The sequence below is a fragment of the Coenobita brevimanus genome, chromosome 68 (assembly GCF_032717465.1).
Source record: "Coenobita brevimanus isolate Jiangsu-jjx chromosome 68, ASM3271746v2, whole genome shotgun sequence".
In the NCBI taxonomy this organism is placed as follows: domain Eukaryota; kingdom Metazoa; phylum Arthropoda; class Malacostraca; order Decapoda; family Coenobitidae; genus Coenobita; species Coenobita brevimanus.
The window spans coordinates 32,194,568-32,221,512 of record NC_137021.1 but is presented as its reverse complement, the minus strand read 5'-3'; the positions used below and the strand labels follow the sequence as shown (position 1 = coordinate 32,221,512).

General features: G+C 41.2%; 1 protein-coding gene across 1 annotated transcript in view; it reads left to right on the top strand.

Moving 5' to 3' along the window:
- LOC145405880 (putative neural-cadherin 2) overlaps window positions 1–26,945 on the top strand; it is a 167,812-nt gene that overhangs the window by 93,606 nt on the left and 47,261 nt on the right. The window contains exons 8-12 of the mRNA XM_080277137.1: window positions 4,987–5,150; window positions 12,736–12,904; window positions 13,577–13,697; window positions 13,890–14,008; window positions 25,567–25,713. Of these exons, the coding sequence (XP_080133263.1) occupies window positions 4,987–5,150; window positions 12,736–12,904; window positions 13,577–13,697; window positions 13,890–14,008; window positions 25,567–25,713 (720 nt within the window). The remainder of the gene's footprint in view (window positions 1–4,986; window positions 5,151–12,735; window positions 12,905–13,576; window positions 13,698–13,889; window positions 14,009–25,566; window positions 25,714–26,945) is intronic.

Genomic DNA, 26,945 nt, shown 5'->3' with positions numbered 1-26,945 from the left:
ACTGAATGATGGCTGGCAAAGCAACTGCAGGCATCCATTATTATATGACTTAGTAAAAGGCAGTCTCATACTGCATTACCCCCTATGAGTATAGAGGCCCGAGGCAAGACTTCTGTATTAATGTTAAGAGTAAATGACCAGCCTGTCTTCACTGCTGGCATTACATGACAAGCAACCTCCAGTCACTTGCTGGGAATGAAAGCTATGCAGGGTCGCCACTTGCTTGGAGCATTTTCACTACTAGACCACTGGGATGAAGTGGAATGGAGTGCTCTCATGGTGTAGTGGTTAGGAGAGTCCCAGTCAGGGTGACCGCCTGGCATAGGTTCGACTTACAAGAGGTGACTGAACGTTCATTGATCAGGTAACGCAATCAAGGGAATTTGGCTTTTCATCAAGCCTTCAATGTGGTGAGTGATGGTAGCCTAGCTTCTGCCTCCTAAACCTCAAATGAGGTAATAAATGATTTACTGTTACTGATTTTCCTGATAACTACAAAACAGCTGATATCTGAGATTGGTAGATTTGCAGCTTATACGAAAATGGACGGTCGAACAATAACCAAGGAGATCTGAATCCAGGTGAAACAGATATAGGGAGGTGAAAAGTAAGTGGTGGGAAATGAATGGCAGGAAAAACTGATGTCGATATTTTTGTATGCCCTTTGAAATATTTCAAGACAAAGTACGAGTGTCTAACGAGAACTAGTTCCAGTAATGATCTGGAACACTTATAACCCCCAAACACCTGGCTATTTTTAACGCAGTCGTCACCTCACTACATGTAATTTCCCGGAAATTGCCTGTTCTCAAACCTTAATATTTCGCAAAGTATGGAACTTAGGAAAACAGCATAAAGACCATATCCTCTTGTGAATGAAAGTATCCCCAGGTCTGTAGGTCGTTGATGAGTAATGACGTGAGGAGGAGAATTAATTTTCTGTGAGAGCAGGATTTGTTCATGTGTCTGCCTGCGGCACCGACTGTGGCTTTGCCTTCAAAGTGATAACTTCTCCACTACTAAATAAACTAGACACCGTTGCATCCAAGCCATGCCTAATGGCACTATCACTGAGCCCTTTTCTAGTATCCTTGAATAGAGGCTTGGCAGGGGTGGATGATGCAATTGGCTACAGGCGGCAATGGTGGAATCAGACAAATAGGAACCTGAAGACACTGTTGTACACCTGGCAAAAGCACGGGACCAGTGCTTGAAATATTCTGAATGGATCTCAAGAAATACCAAATTATTGCTCTAATCTACTGAATTTTGAAAGGTTCTCCAGAAAATCTACAGAAATTATGCTTCCCGGCAGTTCAAAATCCATAAAAGCTAAATATGAGAGAGAGAGAGAGAGAGAGAGAGAGAGAGAGAGAGAGAGAGAGAGGGAGGGAGGCCCAGAGGAGGGGTGAGGGAGGACTGGATGGCCGGTGTTGTGACGTTTTCTGTACGTGTGCCACTGCCGACTGCCACCCGTTCGTATTAAACACGTTGGTGTGTACAGGAAGGCGACGAGACTGAACGCTCGGGGATGAGTTGCAGACAATGAGGAACTCACATCCACAAGACCTAATATAATGGCCTAAAGGCTCAAAATATTTTGTTGATTTATTTTGTAAGGTTAACTAGTTAGTAATTCTGCCAATATCGAATCCAACGCTTTTCTATTGCTTTTTATTTGTAAATATAGTGCCTTGACATAACAGTATTTGGCAGCCCTGCTTTTCCTAGTCAGTCAGAAATTCGGCACTGCAGTTGGCACTGCCTTAATTTCATTAAATTGATTCCAAAAATATATATGTTAAGTACCAATATGGTGCATATATATACCGGTGTGTGTCTACTGAATTTTTTGGCAATTTTCTCCTGAAATTTCCTCTGCACCATCTGGCAACACTGCACGGGACAGACTGACTCTCGCCTGTGTGCTATAGAGGGACTCCCTCCCTACCCTTTGGTGCCGAGATGACGTGGCAGCCAGCTCAGATGGTGGCGGGAAGACACTTGCATGTATAAGCGCCATGTAGCACCCTGATTGTTACATGTATAGATGTTACTCAGTGGCTAAGAAGTGTACAGCACTGAGTGATATACCAGACAGGATGCAAGTTTTTATTTCAGTCGATCTTCACCACAAAACATCAGATATAATTTACAATCTTAATACATCACTGACCAGCCCTCAACTGGGATACTGCATGCTGTAATGGGATTAGGCACTAGAACCATATATGGCCAAATAAGTGTTTACATCTGAGGTGTGGTTAGGGTTTATGGATCATATAATACCTCTTAGAGCAAGTGAACCTAAGTTCCTCATTTCCGCAGCAAAGAACTGATTGATACATATATAAGTCACAGATTATATCTCACCAGGAAAAATGCATTCAGCAATAATCCCTGAAGATATTCTTGAAATGGTTGTGGAAAGATATAGTATATGTAAGAACAGGAAGGACAATTTACCTATAGTAACTTTGACAATCTCTCCACAGTTAGGTCTCTGAGAGGCGAGCGACACGAAGCTGAAGTTCAGTAGAATTATTGGTTGCACAAACGGTTTAACATGCCTCGTAAGTGGGAAGCATATTGGATCGAGATGCTAAAATAGGACGATGCGTGGATATTTTCTGTGTATTGAGGTGTGAGATGCAGCATCAAAGATTAAGATACTCCCAATTTTCACAAGTACACTGCGTCTGTGTTAAAGAGGGCAGTACAAGGAACATTTCTTTTCACTGTTCTGGGACCGCTCTTTTTCTCTCTTTTTTTTTTTTTTTTCTACAAGCACCCTTGATAGTTTTCCCTTGATAGTTTTCTCTTGTCTCTGCCATAGTGGTATACTATGAAATGATAAGTCAGATAAGAAAGCACTGTAATAACGTTTACCGTGAAATGGCAGCAAGGCTTGTTATAAATTCCATACCGTAATAATAGGGATTTCATATTGGGTTTCTGTGGTGGAGAGACAGACTGACAAATGAGGAAGTGATGGAGCATTGTGATGTGGACGTGGATGTGATAGAAAGCGTTACGAGAAATGCATTGAGGTGGTTTGGCCATGTGGAGAGGATGGATAACGAGAGACTAACGAGGAGAGTGTATGTGAGGTGGAGGGAGGAAGAGGGAGAGGGAGGCAGAGGATGGGGTGGAGGGATGGAGTGGAAAGGAATATGAGGGAAGTATTGAGTGGAGAGGTCTTTGAGAGAGAGGGGGTAAATTGGGGGAGGGTGGTGAAATGGAGTGGAAATGTATAAACGACTACAAAGGAAAGCAGACAGCAACAGACCTAATGGTCCTTTCAAGGCTGCTTGTTACAGACAAGACTATCACTATGATATCTAATTCTACAAGCTGAAGGTAAGGACAGTAAAGCAAGAAGGTAAATACGAGGGGGGGTGAAATGAGGGGCGGGGAGCAAAATGGCAGAGGTCAGGGCGACATGGAGGAGATTTGTTTGTGGCCACCTCTTACGGGATGAAGGTGTTTGGCAATACATAGATAGATAAATAGATAATTTCTGTGATGAGAGAGGCTTCCATCCGAATATCAGTTGGAGATATCATGTTTTCACATTTACGTCCATTAAAAGTATGAGGGTGTGGAGCGTATATAAATAAACTTCACTATTATGCTGAAAATAGTATGGTTTCAACGTTCACTCTCACATTGATGATAAATTTTGTGCCTAAAAGGGTATACAAATGAGAAGTCTTATAGATGCAACCTTTTTTTTTTTTTTTTTTTTTTTTTTAAGGCTATTCCTTGAATCAGGTGATGCATTTTCTACGTGTTGTTTTTTCCGGTTCCAGACACTTTCCTAAGTTAAAAAGAGCAGGTCTGGATTTGGAAAAAAAAGAAAAAAGGGGGGGGGGGGAATTCTTGGTGAAATTACCGCACGTTGGACTTCAAGCTGACCTATTACAAAATTCTTCAAATTTATATCACCAGATTCCTCTTTCATTTAAATGATTAAATATCGACATTTATGTAAGATATTTATTGAACACATTTTGACAATTAACATTGTTCTTCTTTCACAAGTAATCACCTGCCGAAAATACAAAGGGAGGGGGGGGGGGCCTTAATCCTTGCCTAGAAAAATATCACGTCGATGGAGGGATTAATTAAGTCTGTATTTTAACATCCCCTCCTCAAAAAATCTCCATAAAGGGAATGCAGTCGTCTCTGGCAGTGTCGTGTACGTCATTGTTCTTAAGGGTTTGAGATTGTAAGTTATTCGACGTTATTTATGAATACTTGTCGATCATGTGGAATGAAATTGCAACCAGCGCTTATAGAACGAGGCTTAGAGGCAGAGATAGAAAGTCCGATAGAAATACAGGGAATTTAGCGATATTTGAATACTGAAACGCAACGATCAGCTGCCACTGTCATTTAAGGAAAAATTGTTCATACATTTAAAATTCAGCTATATAACCATATCGGTAAAATTTAAAACGGTGACAGGAAAGCCCATTTCACTCCTGCGTGGTGTAGAGGCCCGAGGCTAGATTACCGTAACCAAGTTTATTGATCACCTTCAATACAGTGACGTATTTTACATTTGTTGTCATGATTTTATAGTATATGAAACCCATTTATAACTTCTGGATTTCTATACAGCTCATATAGAATGGATGTGCATTTGTACCTCACGATATTTTGGCTTGTGTTCGTTTGTGTTTTGCTGAGGTGAGGTCTTGTGCAGAAAGACCTCTGGATTCAACTGTCCTGTTGACAAAAGTTGGCTAGAATCACGACTGTAAAAATAATTATTAAATTTTAAAAAAAAAAAAAAAAAAAAGTTCATTCATTCGTTGTTTTGGTTGTTTTGTGTGTTTTATTTTTAAGATAAAACATTCAGGGCGAGAGTGCTCTATCTCCCCATAAATTACCCGGTACTTTTCCATATGAATAAGCTAGGACCCTGATAGCATGACATAATGGCACACGACTGTACTCCTTTCCTCATCCGCACTGCAGGGTGGGGGAACAGAGACCTCCCTGGGCCGTGTGTATGTAGAGGACCCTGATGATTGTGACCTGGCAGACAAGACCTTTGCCTGGGCCACTCCACCACACCCACTCTTCTCACTCCACCCCAACACTGGCCACATCCATGCCTCACCGCTCCTCAGGGAAGGCAGGTACGTGGAATAAAGAAGATTATAGGCTAGACAATCCATGCCCTGAAATACAAGTCATCCCAAGGACTATGAGCAAATGACACACCTATGTCTTGTGTGCATGCCAGTATATGAGGATTGTGCACTGCCTCAATTTCTATGTCAAAAATTGGGTCCTGTTTGTCAATTGCATTATATAGTTTGGGGAAACTCATACAACGTGAAATACTAGCCGCAGCAAGGGTGTTTTTATAGCATATTAATGGGCTTATGGAGGGGTATCGACACATAACGAAATCACCAGTTCGCACAATAGCATGATCACCTAACCACACCTCCTGGAAGAGGAACAAGGCTTAGCATTATGCTACAGGAAGAGGTTATAGTCTGGCCCTGCACATAGTGCCTAGGCACTAGAAACATCAAAAGTAGATATTATCAAATTTTTCTAGCTTAATCTAACCTAACCTAATGCAGGAGTATCTCACATTGTTAATGTTTTTACGGATATCTGTGAATAGGTATTATAGAAAATGCTTCACTGGCAATCTGCCTTTGGCACATCCACTGATAAGTTGGACTGACCATTCCAAAATTCTGTCTCACTCATGGTTGTGACCTCCTAGGATATGCGAATCAGTGCTTTACTGCAGTTCATCTTGTATTCCAAAGCCTCTGAATCCAGACACTGGGACAATTTCTTTCAGTCTTCATTTCGCCTTCCTCTTTTTTCTGTACTCCAGTGTGAGCCTGTTTATGTTAGGCTGTCTTGAAATGTTGCTCCGCTGCGTCATCGTTAGTAGCTAAACTTATTTGACCTGCACTACCCATTCCCGCTGGCTTTCTGCGACATTGTTCCCCGTAGTAGTGGGGCTTATACTAAATCTTAACAGAAACCTCATTTTCCTCCTAGTCTCCCGTCCTGTTATGTTTAATGACGCCAATGCCACCAGTTACACCGGCTCAAACCACGCTCCACCACAGCCACTATGTCATGTATCTATATTTGACACATACTGAATCTCGTCTTCATTTCGTTTGAGAATGTTATTACTTTAACATCTAATCTCGCTATATGTATTCCCTGTTTCTGTATATTAGTTTTTTTTTTTTTTTTAAATATAATTCCTTGTTTTTCCTGAACTCATTGGCTTCATTTAGTCCGGCCTAAGCCCAGTCATTCATGCATTGCGAATACTCATGATGCTACTCATGTTCATTCTTTCTTGAATATTGGACTCTCTTTCATTCTCTCTCTCTCTCTCTCTCTCTCTCTCTCTCTCTCTCTCTCTCTCTCTCCTGTGTTGAGAGAGAGAGAGAGAGAGAGAGAGAGAGAGTGAGTGAATGTACAGATATCCCATTTGGACACCTTAATTTAAAGTCATGTACAGTACCAAATGAGCACTGAAACCTGACAGAGTTTATGCTCTAACCACTTAATGTCTGTCAAGGAATTTTGATTTTTTGTTGCTATTTCTAAACAATTGTAATCAGCCTTGGAACAATTTCTCAAACTTTTGATGTTACTGTAGATATAGCCTTTATTTATCGTTCAATACTGGAGATCTTCCGATGGCTGAATAAAGTCGTTTGCAGGTACCAGGTGTAAATCCGCAAAATAATTGAAGCCCATACCAAGCATAACTACTAAGAATATCTTTCCATTCTTTAATAGAAATATTATGAAAATTGTATTTAATATCCCAGGAAGTTTATTAGACTCACAGATTCACCTTAGGGTTCTAAAAATAATTACAAACTGTCTAGTTGATTATTACTTATGTTCGCCTTTGTACAGCTGAATGTTTTGTCATGTTGTGTTCCTACTGTAAAATATTTTAATCTGATTTTCCCATGGTTTTGCACTAGCTCATACTTGAATTTTTTTTTTTTTTTTTTTTTTTTTTTTATAATGTGGTTGTCAGCTTCTTTCACATCATCATCATCATCACCATCATTACCATTATCATATTTTTATTAAGATAATGTAATCACCTGCCTCCGTGTATGTTTGTGTCTCAGTGTGTGTTTCTGGTTGTTTCCAAAATATCTCAAAACAAGTGGGTAAAATGTAAACAAATTTACTTTGTGGGCAGTATCCCGGGATATATGGCTTGTCTGAGATGATATGGCCGCGATTGCCAGAGGATATTGCAAGAAAAAGTACCATTTAACTTCTTCTTTTACATTGCCATTAAAAAACACTTTCTATTGTACTGCCAACGAGGAGAACGGCTATGAAAAGCGGAACTATTAGAAATTCTTTAACCCCTGCTGCGCTCATTGCCTCATATGAGGTGATATGCAGGCCACCTATAGCCATGCTGATTGCCTCACATGACGCGATGGGTCGCTGAACCATAATTTCAAGCACGAGGAAGTGTCATTGGTTTCCATGGGAACACTGAGTCTCCCTCTACACCATCAGAACAGTTGTCAAGCCCTGCCAAACTGCAGTTACCAAATCCAGCATGTTTAATAACTCAGATATGCAGGCAACCCCTGGCAGCGCTGATCACCTCATATGGGGTGATGGGTCTTCACGCCATAATTTCAAGCACGAGGAAGTGTCAGTGGTTTCCATGGGAACGTTGACTCTCCCTCTACGCCATCAAAGCAGTTGCCAAGCCTTGCCTCATCGCAGTTGCCAAATACCACATATTTAGTAATTCAGGTCTCGTTTGTAGTTCAGCAGTGGTGGACTCACACCCGTCCACCTCCCGCAGTGCTGGTGACCTATCGCCGCCCTCGCATCCACCCAAGAGGCATAAATTACAAAAAGACAAGGGTGATGAAGAGTTCAAGCACAGAAACGCTTGATCTGATGACATAATATCAACTTCAAATTAAAAAAAAAAGCCCGAAAACAGTGACTCAGGGAAGGTAACTGGGTTGATGGGAATTAGTGCGGTGGGTGTTAAAGGCCTGTTTACTCAATGACCTTCACCAGCATAACACCCTTGCTTTCAGGCTTCCTAATGCTAGCGTGATATTTAACCTATTAGGAGTAACCAGCGAAATCCTATTTTTTATTTTTATTATTATTATTTTATTATTGGCAAAGGCGCGACAATATGCCTCCGATTGCCAGAGGATTACTGAACTAGTTTTTAAACGATGGCGGGCAATGAGCACTTGGCGAATGCTTTGCCTTTTGTTGTTGTTGTTATTATTATTATTATTATTATTATTATTATTATTATTATTATCTTCATGATCATCGTCATTATAATCATTCATAATCATCACCATCACCATCATCCCATAAATATCATCATCATCATCATCATCATCATCATCATCCTTCTCCTCCTCATCATCATCATAATCATTATCGTTATCTTCTCTTCATTATCAGGATTATCATTTTCCGTCTCCTTGTCATATTTCATCATCATCATCATCATCATCATCATCACGCAGTGGATCTGTCGCATAATAAAAGCAGCTCACAACCTTGTCCACTTGCTTCAGCTCAACAATGTGCAGTATAAACCGGTATATTTATTTTATAATTGCTTTCTCCAAATCTTTGTATAGAAATGAAGGCAATTTTCTCGAACTCTGACTACTAGCTACAGTTTCTTTTAATCACTACGGTGCTGCTGCAGATCTCCTAACTTAATAAAATCGTTAAGTTGCAGCATTGGTCTTTATCATAACACAACCAGATTTTCATGTGGTGCAGTAACGGCTCAGACAGCATTGCCACTGATTATCTACGTTTTTTTTTTTTTTTTTTCACTTTTTATAACCCATTTCGAGTTTATACTGTCCGCTTTTTACCACCATTAGCTGTATGGCTGGTTGGTAATATCATAAAGCAGCCCAGATGTATTCGCTCTTCTCACCAGCTTACTGAGTCATCCTTGCGACACACAAGAATGGAGAGAGCTATTTTCAGATCATTTTCTGATTCCATTCCAACCAAGCCAGATTTTCTTTTTTTTTTTCCTTTGGGAAGGGAACCGGTGGTACATTGGGAGCACATCCAGCTTATATTTGAAAGACTCAGAGTTTGTTTCTCGAGCTGGTTAGACTATTGGGCGAAGTTTGATCGCCTTTGTCCCGATTCACCTGTTCTAGGAATACAACTTGGTACTTGGATGACCAACGGCTGGTGTGGGTTGTATTCTGGTAGATTATATGGACTCAACAAACTCTGATTATTTTGTACCGTAATAAACGTTCGAGCGATGCATGGGCATTAATCCAAAGACATTTTCTTCTTAGGCCGGCTCTTTCCGAACCTCTTCTCTCTCCAGCCCTAAGTTGTCATACTTTTCACTGAATTATCTCTTATCTGTTGTCCCAGATGTGCTCTCCCACGACGACTCCTGATTGTAAATTATAGCGGATAAACTCTATTGTTAGATCTGTTACGTGTTCAGAATCTGCGTGTCTGTTTATCAGTCCATTTTAAGTTCACTGCATGACCGGACCTTTATCCTAGAAAGTGATAAAAAGAATCAACGCTTTCCCAACCTGACGAAGAACGAGTGAGGAAGAGGTGTATGTAGGGAGAGTAATGCATGTGAAAGCTAAAGTGTAAGGATTAGCCAGGCTCACATACTGTCCTCTATTCGGAATGAGGTTCCTGTAATCTCTTTTTTCTCCCTTCTGACGGCATTGTGAAATCGAAGTCAGATTATCACCTACACGTACGTTTGTAGGTGGCTTTACTTAATCTTACCTTTCACTGAAGCATCTTTGTAAGTCCTTCCCTCTTTAAACGCTATAATGCTCGAGAAAGGCAAAATTATAAGTATTAACTTATACGATGGTGTAATGGGTAGAGGACATCTAAGGGCGCGTTCACACGTTGCTCAAACATGTTGGCAACACAGCTAGCAACATGTTCGGGAACATGTTTGCAGCAGTATATGGACAGATGTATGGAAACATGTTTCAGTGCAGTTTCGAACACTGGTAGCAGAGGTAATGGGATAAGTGTGTCCATACGAGGCAACTGAAACTTCATGATGATGTTGCCAACATGATCTGAACCCTGCTGCTCCCAACATGGTTGCCGCGTGTTCGTTAGTGTGTTACTTATATGATGCCAACAGTTGTTTGAGCACAAGTGTGGACGCGCACTATCCTGCAACTGGAAAAAGCAGACTTTGATGCCTGCATCAGTCTGATTCTTAGAGGGTTATGGTCCTCCAAGTTTTGTGTTCTTTACGGAATATATTTGGTCTGGGGAAAAACTGTCGGCTTTTATGACCCACGTTAATCCTTATCCTTCTGGATACACTCCAAGAATACTGTACATGTTCAGTTTAGTAATGGACACCACATTTTCCTACTATTTTCCAGTGAATTCGTCACCAGAATAATGTACTGTATGTAATAATATATATAATCCTTTTGGTATCATTTCATGCCATTAATCCAAATTCTAAGATCGCCTAATGCGTATGATAAAATAATCACCTTGTTTTAAGGTCTACTAGGCAGAATTTGCTTGATTCCAACACCTTCATTCAGGTCATAGTTTTATTGTTGCTACCTCTATATGATTTTGCTAACTTCGGAGGAAACAATTGCAGTGACTGGGTAAAACATTTCCATTACATCCGTAACAACCTAATTGCTCATTAAGCTACTTAAAATCTTGTTGTAGTAACAAGAATAAGCAGAAGATATGTAATCACAGAGTAGGAGTTAACGAAATAAGTTAAAGTTTTCGAAACTAATTACCGACTCGCGTAGGCTCGCCAAAGCTTAGAGCGGTCTTGCTTATTTTTCATACAATATTTGTCCAGTCCAGTATCGTTTATTCACGGTCTGTCAAACATTTCAGTGTTTCTTGTTTGGTCTCCAGTCCAGCAAAAGTGGAATGTAGATTATATTGCAAAACGACATAATGCAAGAGAGAGAGAGAGAGAGAGAGAGAGAGAGAACAGGAAGGTGACTTGGCGATCAGAGAAGGAAACACCAACTTATTATACAAGCCCCCCTCCCCCCAGGAAAAAATGTGCTTTGAAGTTTCAACAAAGACGGAATATGAATACTGAAAATAAACAATGGTTCATCGGGATACACACACCGCGCTTGTTGAGGACACTGTTTTTCCTCCGATTCCTCGCACCCTCCTGGAAATTGCTCACGCCCCCCCTCCCCTGGGAGGTGCGCCCCCCGGTGTGAGAACCACTGCTCCAGCCACTCCCTCCAAAGCTGTGACATAATTGTCTCAAGATTTTAAGAATATATTCGCAATTGCGTAACCAGCGTTAACCCATTCATAATCGGCATGACACTATTTCCTGTTCCTGCTATGTCGATAAAAAAAATAGAAAAAACAAAAAAAAAGGATATTAATGGATTATTTGAAAAATTTATTTTTAAGGAAGAGGTGCTATGAAGACTTTTTACCCGACGCGAATACGGGCCCCAGCCACAGAAAGATGTGTCAACAAGATCAGTATAACTTTCTCCTTTCCCCAGTTCAGGTACGAACTACAGCTCAGCGTGAGTTGAAGCTGTGAAATAACCGTCTGAGGGTGGTATGAATAGAATAATAATAATAAAAAAATTGTAACAATGGGAGTGTGCACTTTTTGTACTGGGTTGAACACTGCTTCAGTGGATGATACAGTTTTTTACCCTCCCTGCTTTCAAAATACAAACAACAGTTGAAAGTCAGTAAAGCTGTGATAACAGCCTGAATGTGGCAAAAATATAAGAAAAATGACATCGTTTAAGCTGGATGAAAAGATTATGCCAGGTGGAACACAGCATGTATACATGATACAACCTTCTTCTCTCACCACTTTGAGATATGAAGTACAACTGAAAAAGAGTGAGGCTGTAAAATAATCGTCTGTGCATGGCAATAATATACTGTAAGAGAAATTGCATCGTAGTGAAGGGGATATGCAAGTACTGTAATGTCTTAAACACTGCTAACATGAATGATACAACCTTTTACTCTCCCCATTTCCAGGCACAAGTTCAGTTCAGTTACCTTGAAGCAGTGAAACAACTATCAGATTTTGCCACAAATAAAACAGAAAAGACATGGAAGTGAAACGGATATGAAAGGATTGTACGGACATCAATACATAGCTGTATGAATGATGCAGCTCTTAATTATCCTTACTTTCAGACATGGATTACAGCTGACAGTGCATGAAGCTGTGAAATAATCGCCTGTGCGTGGCACGAATATAAGAGAAATTACATTGCAATGAAAGAGAAATTACACTGCAATGAAAGTGATAAGCAAGAATTGTAACGTCATAAACACGGCTTGCAAGAACAGAACAACTTCTTTCTCTCCCCGTTTTGACATCCAAACTATAGCTGATTGATGCTGCGAGAAAGTCGTCTTTAGGCGGTACAACTAAAATAGAAGTGACATCGTTAAAGGGAGTATTAAAAGTCCAAACTTGGTTGAACACTACCTGCAGTGATGAAACAATCTTTTACACTCTCTACTTTCAGATATGAGATGCAGATGAGTGTTAGTTAAACTGTAAAATAATTGTCTGTGCATGACAAGAATAAAACAGAACAGGATCGATTTGAATGGGGGTACTGATATGCAAGCAGTGTAGCGACCTGAGCACTCTATATAACCCCCTCCTCTTCCCACTTTCAGATACGAGCTACAATTCAGCGTGAGTGACTCGGTGTGGGAGCAGCGTGCAGTGAGGGCCAGTGTGAGCGTGAGGGTGCGACATCTACCCCATGACTCACTCATCCACGCCGTGCCCCTCACCATCACCCACACCAAGCCCACAGCCATCACCAAAGACTGGACCCCGGAGGTGTGTGTGTGTGTGTGTGTGTGTGTGTGTGTGTGTGTGTGTGTGTGTGTGTGTGTGTGTGTGTGTGTGTGTGTGTGTGCGTGCGCGTGTGCGTCCGTGCGCGCGTATGAACACGTGCTGTCGACGGCTCTGATCTCTTAGTCGTTAGTGCTGGGCCCGAGATGGATGCATAATGAGCGCATAAATTGATCAGTTTCTGCTTCGACGAAGGATGCAGTTTACACGCGCTACTGATGGATCGTTAAGGTTCCCAGCAATCAACAAATGACTGTTTTTTTTTTTTTTCCACAAAATATCACCACGAAATGGTTAATATGTTGTTTGTGCATTATATGATTTTCAGCTTATAATCATGTCAGTGCTGTCATATCAGTATTGTCGTGTCATGTAATATTAATGTTATGTTAGTTAAGTTACATCAATTCTGTTATGTCATGTTACACCGTGTCAGTGTTGCGATAGGTCATGTTAGTGCCATTACGTCACGTCCTGTTAATGACACCATGTCATGTCAGTACTGTTACGTCATGTTATCATAAGGAGAGGGTGGCAGGTAGAATGAAGGCGATGAAAAGGAACTGGGAGATGAAAAAGGAAATAAAAAGGAAATAAAATGACGTGTAATGGAAAATGGCTATATTTTTTTATTTTTCATTCTTTTCATTTTATCAGGAAGGAGGGGGCGGTCTTGGCACACTGACATCGGCGATCAAGAAAATACTTGGTAACGGTGTTGTGGGAGTTGAGGTGGTGAGTGTATACGGACCCTCCGATGATACGAGTAACAACACCCAGGTCTCCAATACTTCTATCACCAACACCCACACCTCATACACCTACACTATACAGAACTCCCGCACACACACTTCCCCTGCAGCACCCATAGTTTCCCAAGATACCCAGATACGCGATACACAGACTCCACCACAGAACATACACACTTACAGAACTCCCCACACCACCACCACATCTTCAAGCTTCTATGACCACCACCCCTCTGAGCCACCCTGCTATACCTGTGTGTGGATCAGCGTGAGGGAGGTTGATGGAAGGTTTATGGATCCAGTCAAACTACAAGGTCTCTTGGAGATACACCTGCAACAAGTAAGCCTCTTTTCAATGTTTTTCTGGTGTTATTTTTTAAATTCTACCTTTGAGAAATTTGCTCTTAACCTTTTCACCTCCCGCTGTTTCTTATCATCCGAATTATATCGTTTTGCCAGAGTGTGATACAAAGAGCTTTCCACTCCCACAAACACCACCAAACACTGCCAGTCCTGCAATATTTTGAGGTGTGATCCCACAAACACCACCAGGAAACATTAACAAGTTCGAAGCACTAATTGGTGAACGGGGAATGTGGTGTCGGGGTACTGTAGGTGTGTGTATGTGAGGGTGTGAGGGACTTACGAGATCAGGTATAGAACATAGATATGCAGAAAATGACATATGGATCTGAACTATAAATTCAATAGTTATTTCTCATATCCGTGGGTAAGATTGGGGCTTAACAAGAAAAAATAGTCTGTATGAATTACCTTAATGCAGTCGACAGGCATTAAAAGAGACTTCTTTTTATGCTGGAATGTATGTACAGATATTTCCGCTTATAACGCATGGTGTACTTATGCCAGTTCAAGAATGGCTTTATTTTTATATTTCTTATATTTTATGTTTAACTTCTTCATCTGGACGATTTTTTCTGGGTAAAGTCAGAAGTTCAGCTTGAGTGACAATATTCAAATTTAGTTTAAATGCAATTACTATTAATCACCCCATCAGTCAGAAAACGTGTATCTTCCACTGACGTTAATTAAAAATTATATTCACGTGCTTGGATGGTATACCTTTGGGATGGAAAAATTTCAGTCTTAAAAGATATTTTACAATTCATTTTGCCGTAACCAAGTGAAGCTAGTTACTAGTATTATTCCATGTCTGTACATTTGTTTATGAACATTCATTATGCAGTTATTTTCCCTAAATAATTTAAGTTACTGAAATAAGCAATATCATTTATAGCCTCGTCTTCTTCTAAGCACGACCGCCACCATCACCATTATCAGAAACACACACGTTCACCTGTAAGCTATATTCTTATATTTCGACGAAGATAAATCCAAAAATCAGGCATCGCCGTATCTGTAATTGTCACGGGGTTTTTATAATATCACGGTAATTTTGATATAAATGGTTTAAATATTATTTAAATTGATATTTATATTCAATAATATTGAAGCGCAGAGACAATGATTGTCTTGCTACATCAAGCAACGATTACTTTACGCTGGCTTGTGCACGATTCTCTAAGAACGAGAATTTATAAACTTTCTCAACAGTACACAGCAGAGACTAATTACTCACAATTGCTGAATTACTGTACTGTTAGCCTCTGGAGAAAGTTACATCACCCCTGACAATAAATAACTAATACTAATAATAATAACATCAGGTTCTTGCTGATGCATTAACTCCTGGCACAACGGATTTTAAGTTAATACAACAAGACTGGTCTAAGTACCAGTTATGAATAGTAAATGTTTATGCAAGCTAGGAGCTATATGGAAAATAAGCTTAATTTGGAGAAATGAAACAAGATTTTTACTCTACATTAAGCTCAAGAAATAGAACTGTTAAATTTATTAATTACAAAAACAAATTTAACATTACATTTCAAATCAAATTAAATGAGACGCACTCGCTCACTCACACAGAAGCTAAATACTTACGCCTAGGAAAAACACCTTAACTAAACTCTTAAGACTACAAAATACACAAAGGAAATACTAGTCAATGAATGCGGTGTATCACCCAAAGCTGGAGAACTAAAGGTGGGAGCTTGGAGAAACTGTAAGTGGAGTTTGGGTACTAGCTGACCTCTCGCACTGCTGCACAGGTCCTGTCTCCGTCACAGCAAACACTAAACTGAATTCAAATAATGCATAGGCAGGACGACAAGCCACCAAAAGAAGGCGTGGCTAACGGTTTATGCAAGCAGAGGCGCACGATAAAGAAATAATTGTATCGCTCAGTAGCGCACTTAGTGACGTGCATTAAATCTGTCACTTTTTGAAAATGGTGACGAATTATTTGAAAAGTATACCCCGAAATGGAGAGAGAAACGGTTAACTGAGCGATACACAGTGAGTTTTCCACTAATAGTTCGTGGCTTCTCACAAAAAGGAAATGTCGCGAATTGATTCGTGACATTACGCCCCATGAAAATTAAATCTTTCTTCCTTCAGAAGAAAGATTTCAATATACATACATATAAATCCTAACTCAGTCACACTAGATTCACACTGTGGTGTGTGTGCTATCCTGCTACAGGAGAAAATCGCAGTCGCCAGTGAGTGAAAAAACCTCGTATTTACGTTAATAGAAGCAAGCTTGAGGGAAAAACTCCGTGACGACGGTGAAAATCCTGTACTCAGGTCAAACTGAGCGAAAATTCGCTACATTTACACTGACAACTAATTGTTGTGTAGCGTGGTGTATGTAATACACGGTGTAGGTGTGACAGTTGTAGTGTAACTGTACCTACGTGTAAAATGACACAGTAAATAATATGGCGACAACGAAGGCAGAGGAGAAGAGGTGGCAGCGTGCGGCAGACGATCAGCTGGCCCGCACAGCAAAACTGCTACACCCATTGCTGAACCTGCAAAACCAATTAAGGTGGAGCATCAAAAGTGTCAATGAGACAAAATTCTTATTATGTTACAATTACTCTCTCTGGCTAGCAGTCAGTACATGCTATGAAAAGTACACTCGAGGTCGCCATTAATTATAGCACACGATTATGGTCGGCAAGTTGAGAATCCCTGTGCAAACTCGGGTCTTCCATAGCCTCGAACCGCACACGGGTCCTCAACCTGTGCCTCAACCTACAGTACTTATATTAATATCGGAGAGCTGAGAAACCTTGTACAAACTTGGGTCTTCCATAGCCTCAAGTCGCCTCTGCAGAGTTCTCACTTCCCCCTTTACCTACAGTACTTATATTAGTATCGGGGAGCTGAGAATCCTTGTGCAAACTTGGGTCTTCCATAGCCTCAAGTCGCCTCTGCGGAGTTCTCTTTCGAACTTCCCCTTAACCTACAATACTTATATTAGTATTGGGAAGCTGAGAATCCTTGTGCAAACTTGGGTCTTCCATAGCCTCAAGTCGCCACTGCGGAGTTCTCTCTCGAACTTCCCCCTTAACCTACAGTACTTCTATTAGTACCGGGAAGCTGAGAATCCTTATGCAAACTTGGGTCTTCCATAGCCTCAAGTCGCCTCTCAACTTCCCCCTTAACTTACGGTACATATATTAGTACCGGGAAGCTGAGAATCCTTATGCAAACTTGGGTCTTCCATAGCCTCAAGTCGCCTCTCAACTTTCCCCTTAACTTAAGGTACATAATATGCATGTACAGGCCCTGGACATACTGTGTCCTGTGGGGCCAATGGGCGAGACATCAGGTCTGCACCCACTTCACCACTACCCTGTCTCTCAACTGACTCAGAGATTACAGGTGTGGTTATGAACGGCACAGGAAGGACATGTCCCTGATCAGTGGTGATACTTTGGCACACACTGCAGGAACGGACAAAACTGTCTATGTCTCGTCCCATCCCTGGCCAGAAAAAGTCAGCTCGGATACGGCCCTGGGTCTTCCTTTTGCCCAGGTGACCTCCTGAGGCTGGACAATGACCCCATTGTAACACTGCTGGGCGGTACTTGGCGGGAACGACAAACTGCAGTCGAACCTCGCCCTCAGGTGTTCGTGACTCACGGTAGAGCCGTCCTTGTTTGCGAAGGAACTTGGCTCGACCTCCCCGTGAATACTTAATCACTCGACCCTTTTGTTTATTCCGCACGGCAGCAAGTGTCGGGTCAGAATGTTGTTCTTGCACAACAAGTTGACTGCACATCAGATCTTGCGGCGATTCAATGATCACTGGGGTGACACAGTCTGGAGCCTCAGTCATGGCTCGTGTCACCGCAGCAGCCGAAGTCTGAGTAGCGCCATCGGAGCAACTATCCTTGACTCCATTAATATTGCCTACTATTAAGTCAAATAGAGGCTCTGGCATGACAACTGCAAGTGTCATACCAGTATAAAATGGAGATGCCACCTGGATACATGCCTCAGGGAACAATCTCACTGATCCATCAATAAGGCTTACATGGATCTGTCGACCTGTATACTGCTCAGGCCGAACTAGACTCTGCTTGACAGAGCAACCTGAGGAACCATTGTCTCTCAGGACCTTCACAGGAATGTCTCCCACAAACCCTGGCTGAACAAGGAAGGTACTGTCACCTGTGGGAGGGCCTGTGGAGGAAGCAGCTAGCCACTCATGAGGCTGCTGAATTGATGTGGCAAACATTGTGCTTTGAAGGTTATATTGGGGAGATGGAACATTGGCCATCTGTGGAGGGGGGTTCACTGTCACTGTGGGACTAGTGAACTGTGGGGAAGTACCCACACTGGTAGGGACGTGACCACCAGGCTGCTGCTGAGGAATGAAGGCTGCATTCGCTTCCTGCCTCTTTTGAGTTGGTGGTGAAAAACTTTGTCCCGTCGGTCGGTTGCGTGGCTGATACTGCTGCTGGTTAGGGTACTTGTTGTACCTCTTCCACTCAGGTTTCCGAGTGTTTTGCCCCTGGTCCTTCCACTGCGGTTTTGGACCTTGACCATTACTCTGAGAACGGCCTTGGTGCTGGGATTCAGTCTGAGACGGCTTCCCAGACTTGGCAGTATCTTTTCTGTTCCAGGTGTTTTGCTGCTTGCGAGTTTGATACCCGTATGCAGTAAAGAATGCGTCAGCCTTCTCTGCCATTTGGCTGGCATCTTTCACCTGGCAGATCTTAAGCTGTGCTATGAGCTCAGCAGGCCACGACCTCTCTAGCTGTGTACGCAGCATAAGGTCAATTATCCCCTCACGCGTTGAAGGAGTTTCATCTTTCTCCATCCACTCATTTAAGTAAGCTGTGAGACGATCAAGGAACTGAACAGCTGTCTCCTTGTCTTGGAGACGAGCTCGCATGAACTGAACTTTGGCGTCGTCTACTGTGAGACCATACGCCTTAATGAGTGCAGCTTTCATCATCTCATATGTGAGATTGTCTCCACGAATTCTGTGGAGAATATCGAGGGCAGGGCCCTCAAATAGGCTAAGAAACTGAAGCCGCTTAGCTGCCTCATCCAGTTGATATAAGTCTGCCATGTCCTCAAAACGAGCTATGTACGGCTCGATTCGCTCGCTTTCCTTGTATGAAGGAAGCTTGATGCGTGGGGTCGCCAGGACATGTGCAGGGAGAACGCTCGTGGAGCTTTGACCAACTGCACCAGACGTGTCTGAAGCCAAGGAATCTCGCTTGAGCTTCAGCACTTCAAGTTCATGTTCTCGTTCTTTGTCTCGTTGTTCATGCTCGTATTCGCGCTGTTCTCGCTCTTTTTCTAACTCGAGCTCGCGTTGTTTCTGCTCGTATTCGCGCTGTTCTCGCTCTTTTTCTAACTCGAGCTCGCGTTGTTTCTGCTCGTATTCGCGCTGTTCTCGCTCTTTTTCTAACTCGAGCTCGCGTTGTTTCTGCTAGTATTCGCGCTGTTTCTCACGCTGCTCTTGTTCATAAGCACGCTCTCTTTCACGTTCCTCACGCTGTTCTCGCTCGTATTCGCGCTGTTCTCGCTCGCATTCGCGCTGAATCCTACGCTCTTCACGAGCATCTTTCTCACGTTCTTGCTCGTAATTGAACCGTGAGAGAACGTAACTCTGTATTTTCTCTGGGTCTGTGAGACCAATATCTTTGGCTTCCTGTACATATACAGCTGTAGCCATGGCGCTAATTTATTAAACAACCCGAAATTGAGCACTGACTGCTTAGCGACGAATACTAATAAACTAAAGTAAAGAGTACAGACACAAGCTAGTGGTGACCAGTCTTATCTAGTTAACTGGCAAAAAATAAATCAAAAATGTAAATGACTGGGAAGACTCAATAATAAACACAATGGGTACGGCGACTTCCCAGGAGCGAATAAAATCGTCTGGCGTTACCAAGAATAAACTAGAGTTAAGTACTCTATTGATTAATAAAGCAAAATTCACTTGCTAAATTAAGGGTAAACACCAGTAAGCTTGTGTCTATAAACTTTAATGATAAATACCTAAATATGAATGAGTGAGCACTATCTCGTGAATAGCTTTAGAGCTAGGAGTTAATATCCTGGAATGAGGTCGCCAATTGTCACGGGGTTTTTATAATATCACGGTAATTTTGATATAAATGGTTTAAATATTATTTAAATTGATATTTATATTCAATAATATTGAAGCGCAGAGACAATGATTGTCTTGCTACATCAAGCAACGATTACTTTACGCTGGCTTGTGCACGATTCTCTAAGAACGAGAATTTATAAACTTTCTCAACAGTACACAGCAGAGACTAATTACTCACAATTGCTGAATTACTGTACTGTTAGCCTCTGGAGAAAGTTACATCACCCCTGACAATAAATAACTAATACTAATAATAATAACATCAGGTTCTTGCTGATGCATTAACTCCTGGCACAACGGATTTTAAGTTAATACAACAAGACTGGTCTAAGTACCAGTTATGAATAGTAAATGTTTATGCAAGCTAGGAGCTATATGGAAAATAAGCTTAATTTGGAGAAATGAAACAAGATTTTTACTCTACATTAAGCTCAAGAAATAGAACTGTTAAATTTATTAATTACAAAAACAAATTTAACATTACATTTCAAATCAAATTAAATGAGACGCACTCGCTCACTCACACAGAAGCTAAATACTTACGCCTAGGAAAAACACCTTAACTAAACTCTTAAGACTACAAAATACACAAAGGAAATACTAGTCAATGAATGCGGTGTATCACCCAAAGCTGGAGAACTAAAGGTGGGAGCTTGGAGAAACTGTAAGTGGAGTTTGGGTACTAGCTGACCTCTCGCACTGCTGCACAGGTCCTGTCTCCGTCACAGCAAACACTAAACTGAATTCAAATAATGCATAGGCAGGACGACAAGCCACCAAAAGAAGGCGTGGCTAACGGTTTATGCAAGCAGAGGCGCACGATAAAGAAATAATTGTATCGCTCAGTAGCGCACTTAGTGACGTGCATTAAATCTGTCACTTTTTGAAAACGGTGACGAATTATTTGAAAAGTATACCCCGAAATGGAGAGAGAAACGGTTAACTGAGCGATACACAGTGAGTTTTCCACTAATAGTTCGTGGCTTCTCACAAAAAGGAAATGTCGCGAATTGATTCGTGACATTAATGCAGCTGGGGGATGAAATCATGTTCTGTATATAATGTTCCATTGCTAGACAACTAGTGCTTGAGGAAATGGATGACGAATATGTAAGCCTTTATGTATTGGTCAGATAGTGAAGTATTATTTCACCCACTGGGTCGGAAATAGATCCCAATAAATGGAAACCTCGTCTGTCGGTAACTGAAAAAAATTACACGACAGTACACCAGGGCTATAGTTTATCTTACTACTTTGTTTTCGTCCCGACTTGTATTCAAATGCTGTCCAGTACAAGTTCAGTCAACCTCCTGTACTTTATTAGGCTACTACAGTATTCCATGCACAGCAATGAAGTGAAATGAACTGAAGTGAATATATATATATATATATATATATATATATATATATATATATATATATATATATATATATAATTTAGAAATTATCTTGCTGATGTTCCATGGCAGTCTTTCTTCTCTAGTGATCCCAATTCTACCCAGTCCCACATTTGCGACTTAATACTAGCTGTTATGGATTTATTCATACCAAGTCAACAATTCACTAAAAGATCAAACTCTCCAAAATGGTTTGATGGCAATTGTGCCAGAGTAACAGCCCAAAAGTCATTAACATATAACTCCTACTTAAAATCAAAAACATCTGAATCACTCTCCCAATTTAAAATTGCTAGAAATCATGCAAAAGCTGTATTAAATCTATCTAAATCAAACTTTCTTCAAAAGCAAGCATCAAAACTACTTAACAACCCTAATGACAATAGAATATTCTGGTCAACTCTTAATTCTTTCAATAATAACTTTAACAAGTCATCTTCCATTCCCCCACTAAAATCTTCAGATGGCAATATTACAAATGACCCACGTGGGAAAGCAGATATCTTTGCTAGTACCTTTGCCAGAAATTCTACCATAGACGATACTAGCCAGAATGTCTCGGTACTGGAACTTGACTCTCTCGAAATTGCCCCATTTAAAATACAGACAAGATACGTAAAATCCATACTAGACAATTTACCTACCAACAAAGCTCCAGGCCCAGATGGAATTCCGCCAATTGTTTTGAAAAAGTGTTCCCCTGAACTTGCCTCTGTCCTAGCTAAATTATTCAGACTATGCATACGTACTTCTTTATTCCCAAATTCATGGAAAGAAGCCAATATCCACCCAGTTCCGAAGAAAGGGAGTTCGTCTGACCCCTCCAACTACAGACCAATAGCTGTCACATCTTCTCTTGGTAAGATATTTGAAACTTTAATTAATAAGCATATTGTTAAACATCTTGAATCCAACAACTTAATTAGTGATAGACAATACGGTTTTCGCCACGAAAGATCCACCATTGACATACTCAATCTCTTAACTCTTACCATCCATCAATCAATTGATCTTTTTGGAGAAACTCATGCAGTAGCTCTTGATATCTCTAAAGCTTTCGACAGAGTATGGCACCGTTCCCTGCTGTCCAAATTCCCTTGCTATGGACTAACGTCTTTTGTTCCTTTGATTTCTTCTTATCTTAGTGACAGGAAAATAAGAGTAAAAGTAGATGATGTATATTCGAATTTCCACTCAATTAACGCCGGCGTGCCGCAGGGATCAGTTCTGGCGCCAACCCTGTTTCTGGTTCATATTAATGATCTCTTATCTGTCACTCAAAATCCCATTCACTCATATGCAGATGACTCAACACTACATAGTTCATTCACACTCAGACATCCATTTACAAAGTCTAATATCTCTACCTCTCAACTCAGTACAGCCATCTCCATAAATCAAGATCTATCTACAGTGAATGGGGACAAAACAACCTTGTCTCTTTTAATGCTAGTAAAACTAAATATATACAGTTTACTAATAGACTGATATTGCCAGATTCGTACATTACCTTCAGTGCTACTAATATTCCCATCTCCAAAAGTATTGAAATTCTTGGTGTCTCACTTAACAGTGCCCTCAGCTGGACCTCTCATGTCAGATCACTTGCTAAAACCGCCTCAAAGAAACTTGGATTATTGTACAGAGTCCGTAACTTCTTCGCTGATGAGCACTTGGCTATAATTTATAAGAGTCATGTGCGCTCTCAGCTTGAATATTGCTCACCCTTGTGGAATGGTTGTGGAGAGGTTGCATTAAGACAACTAGACAAAATTCAGAATAAAGCTGTTAGAATCATTAACAACCCTACCATTACATATAAACTACCTCCCCTACAAGTAAGAAGGAATGTTGCCTCCCTTGCATTATTTTACAGATATTTTTTTTGGCAAATGCTCAGACGAGGTTGCGTCCATGGTGCCACCTCTCCATGCCTTCCCTCGTGCTACACGGGCATCTGGTAGCGCTCATGACTGGAATGTCACTCAACCATATTGCAGAACTTCTGCCTATCAGAATTCTTTCATTCCCCGAACTGCATCTCTCTGGAACTCGCTTCCCCAGAGTTGTTTTCCTCCAAATTTCAACCCACAACTGTTTAAGTCTAACTGTTACAGATATTTTATGCACAGAGGACACCAGTAATCTGGTGTATGGATTATTTTTTTTACCCATTTGTTTTTCCTCTCTCCGTTCTGTTTGTTATAATATATATATATATATATATCTATATATATATATATCTATATATATATATATATATTGTTGTCATTGTCCCGTCTATTTGATCATGCAAATTCCCAACATCGTTGCGTTTGACAACTAAATTTTTTTTTTTATATGTCCTGGTCTTCTCATATAATATAACATTCAACAAACGAAATTAATTGTACTGCTGGCTGAAGAGGGGCAAGAGGGAAAACATTTGTGCCAGCGTCTGACCTGTTCGATAGTTACCTTGGGATCTCGCGATGGCGGAGCAGTGTCAAACACTATAACAGCAACACCGACACGGTACTTGAATAGGCCCAAATAAATAAGTTAATGAAGGAACATATGAACAATAGTAAAGCAGGCAAGTTTTAATCATCCCAGATATTCTTTTCGGAAGTAATCCTTTCACTACGATGACGTATTTAGTTTAATCTTACTTTCTCAAGACAGTTAAATTAGAGTACGGAGGGATCTTTCATAATATAGGGGTGAATGAATAGTAGTTTTATCCCGTCATACCGATGGGCAATAATGTGACCGGGATGGGCAATAATGTAAACCTATTTTCCGGCTCTTACAGACTGAGGAAGGGATGTATGATAATGGTAGATCTTCAGTATTACAGTACCGGATATATATTTTATTAGTAGCAGTTCGTTATATTAATTCTATCGGTAGTGGCACCTGGTGATACTGTGGCTCGAATGTATCTATTGGAATGGAGGCCTTCCAAGGATTCGATCATGGCTTCAAGTTTATTGATCATGCAGTGTCATCGAGGAGAAGACTTTCATCATGATCATCAGTTTCCTTATCTTTATCATCCTGAGTGGGTCCATTGCAGGACAACTGGGCTCTTTCAGCTGTTTCCATTCTGAGCTACGCGCTGTTGACCAGTTTCATTCAATCTCAGCAGATTTCCGTATATCATGTTGTCCTCTCACTCCATCTCTGCGTTGCCACTCAGTTACACTGGAGGTCAGCCTGTGACCTGTCCACATCCATTTATATTATGCTTCATGATAGTAGTGATTATATGCTTCATTTCGCCTATTCCCCTATCCAGGAAGCCCTCTTTTTATTTTTCACTGAGATAGTTAACATAATCCTTTCCATTTCTCTCTGAACACTCCTCAGTTTATGCTCCAGATCTATTGTTAGATAGATGTACAGTCCGTAACGTTAGAAGAAGAGCACACTGCCTGACCAGCGTTATTATGTAACAGCAATTACTTATCACTGATGTGGATATTCAGTTTACAACAACAAAAAAAATCCATCTTATTCCTAATGGTTTTATTTATTTTGCTTTTAAATCGAGAAGTGATAAAACTGGGAGTGATTGTTCCAGATCCCTGGTATTACTTTAGTAACTTCTGCCATTTCAAATCAAGGTGGTGATGAAATTGCGAGTGGCACTGGCAGTGCCTTGAGCCGAACTCTGCCTCCAGTTCTTGCTCACCCTTGTACACTACCACCCGTTTCAACTGCCTTCCAGCACTGTACAACGAGAAGGCCATGAAACTGAAGCTGTTGAAGTCAAAACCCTGGCATTTCTTCTATCTTTTCCAGCACCTGAAGGTTCTGAAAATGATTAGACTGGTATTGCTGGGGCAGATCCTAGCGTTAATTACATTCCCTCTAATACTACAGGTTATTAAGATGCCAGCTGCCGCTTCTCAGTATTTCTTAAATATCAAGGAAGTAATGAGACTGACATCCTGAGTGTTAGTAATAATTCTTCAGTACTTCCTTCATCCCTTCCATCACTGCAGATTGAAGAAGTGATGAAACTGCGAGTGTTAGTAGCAGACCCTCAGACGCTGTCACATCCTCACTCTCTGCCACATTCGCACGCCACATCCACCCCAGTCACGCCCTCATATGTGGCATCTCTGGCGTCCGTCTCTCTCCCATTGCAGGTCAGTCACAGGTTATTATAGTATCCTCCCTTATGTACAGTCGTCAGCACAAGTTCGCTGCAAGCCTGCTCGTGTGATGTGGTTGTTTTGTCTGGCAACAGTGTATAGGAACTAGTCGCCACACAGGCTTTTATACGCTTTAAAGACGTGTTTGTAAGAATTAGTGCTATAAATCGCCCTGAATGCAATGGTCTTTATATCTGATTAGCATAAAAGTGAGCAAAAGACAACAGAAAAATGTTGTAGAGTGATGAAACTTCTGTTCTCTCCCTCGTAGCCACCCCATGTCCCTCCGCACCCTACCTCTCAACTCCTCCCCCCCCCCCATGCTCCTTCATTTCCAATCCCCTCTCTCCGCACCCTGTCTACTTTAACCACGACGCAGATCTACGTAATGAACTGAACTCTTCTCCATTTCTTGTCTATTCCTGTAACCTTTTAGCTCCTTACATTCGAGAGTATCTTGCCATGCCTCAGTCTTTTTCACCCACTCTTTACTTCAAACGTGATGCAGTAGTTCGAAACATGATGGGTTCTGATCCTGCTTCATGAATCAGTGAACAGTATGAGGAGGATGGGAACATTTTCCTTGAAACGAGAGAGAGAGAGAGAGAGAGAGAGAGAGAGAGAGAGAGAGAGAGAGAGAGACAGACAGACAGACAGACAGACAGAGACTGAGACAGACAAAGAGAGAGTGGAAGTAAGAAGAATGGGCACATATGTTTGTTTAATTTCGCTTACTGAATTAATAGCCACCAACTGCCAGGCTCAGTAAACACACACACACACACACACACACACACACACACACACACACACACACACACAGTAAAGATTACATCACAAGAACGAGACCTCAAACGTTTCTGTATCTAGCGGCTGTTGGTGGTGACAAGGGGTGGAGAAAAGAATGACAATTATTAAAGCTTTTCGAGCAACTGAGAACAGGACAATATTGGTTTAGTAAACAGTCAAGAGAGAATTGTGATGCACCAGTCGGGTTAGTGCCGTGGATAAATGAATGAAGGTAGAGAGAGTGAGGAGAGGAGAAAGTGGAGAGGCATGAACGCGAGTGGGGAGTAGGAGGGGGAAGGAGGGGTGGGGGGACATCAGGAGGAGAAAGGAGGAGAGAGGGGAAGGGAGTTTAGACACGGTTATGAGGAATGTCAGAGTATTACGCTCGTACGTCGTTTCATAACATTCTGTCAGCTTTTGCACTTTTTTTTCATACT